General features: G+C 56.8%; 1 protein-coding gene across 1 annotated transcript; it reads right to left on the reverse strand.

Moving 5' to 3' along the window:
* Positions 1-1,066: 1,066 nt before the first annotated feature.
* PHETA1 (PH domain containing endocytic trafficking adaptor 1) lies at positions 1,067-3,836 on the reverse strand. The gene has a single exon (XM_003281294.3). It carries the CDS (start codon positions 3,804-3,806, stop codon positions 3,069-3,071), a length of 738 nt encoding a protein of 245 aa, XP_003281342.3. The 5' UTR covers positions 3,807-3,836; the 3' UTR covers positions 1,067-3,068.
* Between the last annotated feature and the right edge of the window lie 2,957 nt (positions 3,837-6,793).

Below are 6,793 nucleotides of genomic sequence, written 5' to 3' on the forward strand. Positions count from 1 at the left end.
AGCAGTTGGATGTCCAGCATTTTGCTGTTGACCCTCCCTCTTGGAGACGTTTTTCTCTCCCGCTATTTCCCCCACTCTTGGCCCCATGCTGTATGGTGGCTGCGGTCACAAATGCCACAGGCAGTGCCCTGACTCAGCTTGTGTGGGGAGCCACTTCCCCAGCCTCCATCTGTCAGCTGTGGTCCCACAAGAGATGGAAAAAACTATTCAGCATGCACTAGATGCCCACAAGGGCCATGATGCCCTGATCTTCATACTTTTCATTTCTTGAACATGAGGACTCTAGGTTGCTCACCCTAAGCCACATGTTCCTAAATGTACAGGATTTTTCCAGGCTGGCAAGGGAGACCTGTGACCCAAGCTGAGTCCACGTGAAGAGGACCTAGGGCTTAAGTCCATCATGCTAGGCCACCGTGAGCCAGCCCCTTCTGTGAAGTCTCCATTAACCCAGTAGACAGACTCAGAGAGCGGATACATGGCATGAGCACCACTACCAGCCACGTGGTGCTCACAGCAGATTTTACTAATCAATCACAGACTCTTTCCCTCTGAACTTGCATTGGTGCCAGAATCCTCTTCACTCCAGCTCCCTCCACAGCCTCCATGAACTTACCAGTGAGAAGCACGCAGTTTCGACTTTTCCATCTGCCATCCCGATCAGGATGATTGTTGATGTCCCTCCCAACCCTCAGGTCTTCAGCCCAGTTAGCTTTCAAATCCTTGGCTTTTCCCTGCCTTCTCTCCCTTCTGAAAAGGAACTTTGGGCTCCATTTTCCCTCATATTCCTCCTGAAGACTCTGTCCTGTCACGGGATTTCAGAGATTTACATCCCTGCTCTTAGACTCTCCAGCTACGTGGCTTTGGCAAGTTTCATAACCTCAGTGAGCCTGTTTCCACATCTGTAAAATGGGACCAGCATCTGTCTTGAGAAGTGAGAACGTGCCTGGCAGAGCACCAGCCATGTGGGACCACACACTAGTCCCTGCCCTTGCACAGCCTGCTCTGGGCTCTGCCAGGGAAATCAATCAAGGATTTTGATGGGGAAAAAAATGACACAATCAGCCACTACTTGACAAAATTTTATTTTAGCCCTTGCATCTCCCTGCCAGGCTGCCGGACAGCTCCCCCCACACCCAACCCAGGAGGCAGCCTGATCCCATCTTGTGCTTTGGTAGGGGACATCCCTCACCCCACTCTCCCAGGAGACCAGGGCCAACGTACCTTGAGAGTCTGTAAACCTATGCCAGGACTGGCGTTAACACCCCAGCCCACCAGCTGAGTCTGCCAGGACACAGGGCTCTGCGCAGCTCTGAACCCCTCCCAAGCCCCAGATCTTGTGTCACCCACACCCACACCACTCAGGACTCTGGAAGGAGGTGAGCGGGGACCGTACCAAGACCCCAGAGGTGCCTGTGGGGGACAGCAGGGCTTGCTGGGGGGAAGACAATGAAGCAGCCAAGGATCCCTCTTGAGGGGCTCCGTCTCTGGCTGTGCTTCTCCAGCCCAAGCTGCCCCTCTCCCCAGGGGCAGTGACAACTGTTCCCCCAGACCAAGTCCAGAGTCACAGACCATATCCCCTCCCACCAGCAAACAGGAAACTAAAGCAGTGAAAACATCAAGCTTTGTTGCCAGAAAAAAAAAAATGAACCCTAAGTATTTAAAATTCAGACGGAAGTCCCAGCCCACCGGGCCAGCCGTGAGCTGCAGAGGCCTTGATTGCAGACACACCCCACTCCATACTTCCCCAAGCCCGAGGGTCTCCAGAGACAGAAGGAAGGGGTTTCAGGCTAAGTCTGTCACCAAGAGGCAGCATTTGGGAAAATCAAGGTCAGGGTGGAGGTGTCCTCAGGGGGCCCCCGGTGTGAGGCACTGAGGACTGTAAACATGACCCAGGGTGAGGGCCAGGAGGTGTCCCAGCCCCAAGGTTCTCCCTGGATGAAAAATGGGCACTGTGGTGAGAAGAAAGGGGACCGGTGGTCAGCCCCGAAGCCAAGCAAGACCTGGTCCCCACCAGGAGTATGGGGGTGGGGGCTGAGCTCAGGAGGGGACATGTTAGAGGGGGCTGCCTGGAGCTGAAGAGGAACTCTGGAAGCCGCACTCGGTGTGTGGCTGTTTTTTCTCCACCACTAGGTCAGCACCTGGGCCTTCCTAGGCTGTGAGTCAGCTGGTGGCCTCCCCTCCCTGGGGGAACCTGCTAGAAGGTCACCTCAGGCCATGGCTACCCAGCCCAGGAAGGGAGGTCAGGCAAGCTCCCAAGGGGCCCCAGGCCCAGGGGCCAAGACTGAAGGATGCAGTCAAGGAGTGTCTGGAGAGCCCTGTGAGAGCCACCACGGAGACACAAACAGGGCCCGTGGCCAGAGAGCCACTGCCACCAGAAGCACCACCATGAGGACTGGCAGGGGACCTGGCAGAGTCCTGCATCAGCTGGCCCAGGCCAAGAGCCCCGGGGACCAGGCCACCTCACCCTTCCGGTCCTGCACTAACACCTGCACTTGTGTCCCCAGTCACTACCCTCCAAGCCACTGTCCTGCTCCTGGAGGCAGGCAGGCATGGAGCCAGGCCAGCTCCTCTGGCAGGTCCTGGAACAAGGCCAGGCCCAGGTGTGGCTGCCACGACCGATACTCCCTCTGTCCACCCTGAAGGCCGGGTCAGGAGCTGCACTAACTGTGCATTTGCTTTTCAGGCCACAGATCGTCCTCAGTCCCAGTGACCCTCTGAGCTGCAGGCCCGGCAATGCCTGTTGCCAGCACAGGCCTCTGCCGGGCAGCTCAGGCCAGCCTGGGGCCAGAGTTCTCAGGAAACCTCCCCCTCAGGCCCTGGATTCTCCTTAGTGTTGCGTGTGACGTTTCCCTTAAGGGTAGGCCTTCTGAGTCACATGGTCCTAAAGGCCCACTCAGAATTCGGCACCTTCTCAGAGCCTGCATCCCCCAAAACCAGGCCATTCAGGGCCTGGGGGCTAGCCTTGCCCATGATTTCCCTCAGGACCTGCTCCCCCAGTCTCTCCAGGACCAGGCCTGTCCCAGAGGGCGTGGAGCTTGTGTCCCCCTAAAACAGGCGCCCTGGTGGCCTCAGGGCTGGACCCGGCTGCTGAGCCACTGGCCGCGCAGGGCCCGGATCTCCTGGCCATAGCACTCGTGCAGCCGGGCGAAGGGAGCTATGTCCAGGGGCCCATGGGGTGCCGAGGCCCGGCGGCGAGGCGGTGGTGGAGGGGGCTCGGGTCCAGGCCTGAAGGTGGCCTCAGTGCTCCAGACAGCGCAGCCATTCTCCTTGGGCGGGAGGGCGCTGGGCCGGCGGGGCAGGGCTGGGCCCGGGGCCGGGACAGAGGGCAGGGACGGGACTGGGGCCGGGGCAGAGGGCAGGGACGGGGGCAAGGGCAGGGACTGGGCCTGGGGCAGGGCCGTGCCATCCCCGCCGCGTACAGCCGCCAGCTGCTGCTCCAGCTCGCGCACCACCAGCCGCAGGTAGTCGAAGCTGGCACGTGACAGGGCCTTGACCCAGCCCTCCATGGCATCCTGACTCTCAGCGGCCAGCACGTAGGTGCGCGCCCGGGTCCCCGCAAAGCGCACAGCGAAGGCGAACTCTTCGGCGGCCTCCACCAGCTCCACGGTGCAGCCCTCCAGGATGATGACGCCCACGGGCTCGCGGCTGGCTGCATCCTCGAAGTAGAAGAGCATGTTCCCGCGCAGCACGAACCAGCGCCGGTGGTAGGCCGCGTGCCGTCCGCCCTTCTTGTACAGGAAGCCTGCGTTGTCCACCGGGGCGTCGCAGGTGGCGTAGAAGGCCAGGCTGCGCTCGTTCAGCTTCATGGTCGCAATTGCCGGGCCTGGAGGGGATCCTGGGGCCTGGACCCCACAGAAGGGCTGTTATGCACAAGGCCACTGACGCTAGGTCACCCAGTACCCCAGGGGGACCTTGCAGCCACTCTACATCCCCGTTTCCCAGATGAGGAAACTGACGCTCATAGGTTGGAAGCAGCCGGCCCATGCGCCCACAACTCCTAAGAAGCAGAGATAGGACTAGAACCTGGGTCTCACAGGCCTCCCCAGACAGCCTCATAACCTCCTACCCTCCTGTATCCCTGAAATAATGTTGTGAGTTCCTGCTGCATGCCAGACATTTCAGAGGAATAAACTCACTTTATCTCACAATAGACCTTAGGTCACAGGGACTGGCCTGGCTGCGGTTCAACAGATGAGGAAACAGAGGCACAGAGAGGTTAACTGCTTCCCTGGTGTCACAAAGCAGGTTGGGCAGGGCTGAAATCCAAACCCAGGCCTCATTTCAGGCGCTGCTGTTTCCATCATCCCAAGAACAAGACCAGCTGGCCTTCTGCAGTCCCTGCCAGGTCCCAGCCCTGACTTTGTGGTTCAACATTGGTTTGTTCATCCATGAAATGGATGAGCAGAACCAACTTCGGAGAGTTGTAGAGATTGACTTCATTCATGAAATGTTTATTAAGCATCTATTGTGTACCAGGCACTGCTCCAGGCCTAGGGATATAGCAATAACAAGATGGACAGGGTCAACCAGCCTGGCCAACACAGTGAAACCCCTTCTCTACTAAAAAATACAAAAAATAAACCAGGCGTGGTGGTGGGCGCCTGTAATCCCAGCTACTCGGGAGGCTGAGGCAGGAGAATCACCTGAACCCAGGAGGCGGAGGTTGCAGTGGGCCGAGATTATGCCATTGCACTCCAGCCCGGGCAATAGTGTGACACTCTGTCTCAAAAAAAAAAAAAAGATGGACAGGGTCCCTGCCCTCGTGGTGTTGAAATGCCACTGGCAGGTGAAAGGGAGCAGACAGGTAACAAACAGATAAGACGTCTGCCAGGTAGTCTCATGTTCTATGGAAAATAGTAAGACAGGGGCTGGGCACGGTGGCTCACACCTGTAATCCCAGCACTTTGGGAGGCCAAGGCCAATCCTTCTCACCTGAGGTCAGGAGTTCGAGACCAGCCTGGCCAACATGGCAAAACCCCATCTCTACTAAAAATACAAAAAAACAACCAGGTGAGGTGGTGCACGCCCATAATCCCAGCTACTTGGGAGGCTGAGGCAGAAGAATCACTTGAACCCAAGAGGCGGAGGTTGCAGTGAGCCCAGATTGCGCCATTGCACTCCAGCCTGGGCGACACAGCTAGACTCCATCTCAAAAAAAAATAGCCAGGCATTGTGGGGGGTGCCTATAATCCCAGGTACTTGGGAGGCTGAGGCAGGAGAACTGCTTGAACCCAGGAGGCAGAAGTTGCAGTCAGCCGAGATCGCACTACTGCACTCCAGCCTGGGGACAGAGCCAGACTCCATCTCAAAAAAAAGAAAGAATCTGGGGAAAGATGCAGGCCCAGGGCTAGGCTGACCTACAGGAAGGAGGGGCAGGGGGGCGTCCCGTGCCATTTAGCATAGAGGACTCTAACTCCATGCCGTCAGCCACAGTGACCCCATCCACCTTTCCCCAAGGAGTATACGATGGGGCAACGCTGGCCAGGAAGGACTTGTTGGGAGGTGGCATCTGCATCTCTGGCCTGGCTACCTTCCCTTGGGGTTTTCCATGGCCATTTTGAGAGCCCACCTTATCTCCCACTGCAGAACCTCAGCCTGCATAGGATGGTAGCTACATTTTTCAAAAAGCAAAGCATATAAAGTCCTGGTACGCAGTAGGCACTCAGTGTTCATTCCCCCGCCTGGGTGGCGTCTTTCTCAGAGCCTGGTGGAATGAGGTCAGGGTGGTGGCTCTCCTAGGAGCAGGTGACCACAGTGAGGCCCTGTCGGACTACCTGTCCTAGGGTGGAGGGGATTGTCCTTGCCACCTCCTGTCACCCACATAGGCAGTCAAGGAAGGCTTCCTAGAAGAGGGAACATGAGTTGTGACTTAGAAACTGAGATCAACCAACCCAAATGCCCATCAATGATAGACTGAATAAAGGAAATGTGGTACATACACACCATGGAAAACTACCCAGTCATAAAAAGGAATGAGATCATGTCCTTTGCGGGGAAATAGATGAAGCTGGAAGCCATCATCCTCAGCAAATTAACACAGGAACAGAAAACCAAATACTGCATGTTCTTACTCATAAATGGGAGTTGAACAATGAGAACACATGGACACAGGGAGGGGCAGAACACACACCGGGGCCTGTTGGGGGATGGGGGGTGAGGGGAGGGAACTTAGAGAATGGGTCAATAGGTGCAGCAAGCCACCATGGCACACGTATACCTATGTGACAAGCCTGCGTGTTCTGCACATGTATCATGGAACTTAAAATAAAAAAAGAAACTAAGGTCAGTTTGTCCTGACCTAGTAGGGGGCCAAGGCCAGAGCCCCCAAAGTCTCCAGGTGTTGAATCCCCACCCTGCCTCTCAGATACAGCTGTCCCTCTCTAAGCTGCAGGGATTCACGCATTCCCCACACCACCACCCATCAACTCCCATGTGGATGCTGGCCCCAGTTCTCACAGGACCCTCCCGCCCTGCTCGCCCAGTTCCACTCCTGCCTCTCAGGCCACCACTTGCCTCCCTGCCCTCTGCTCAGCTCCAGCCTCAGCTCGCTCTTCTCTGGATTCAAATGTCAGCTCTGCAGCATCCGGGTTGGGGGACCCCAGGCAGGCTATTCACCTCTCTAGGCCTCTGCTTCTGCATCTGTAAAATGGGATCGTAACAGTGCCTAAGTCAGGGCTGTTATGACAATGATAGAGTGACTATAGGGACTTTGCGGAGCATGGGGCCAGGCACACAGTGCCTGCTGAGCGCAGTTGCAGATCACATTCTTCTTGGCTTTTCCCCAAACATCCCC

Source organism: Nomascus leucogenys, chromosome 10 (genome assembly GCF_006542625.1).
Source record: "Nomascus leucogenys isolate Asia chromosome 10, Asia_NLE_v1, whole genome shotgun sequence".
Taxonomy (NCBI): domain Eukaryota; kingdom Metazoa; phylum Chordata; class Mammalia; order Primates; family Hylobatidae; genus Nomascus; species Nomascus leucogenys.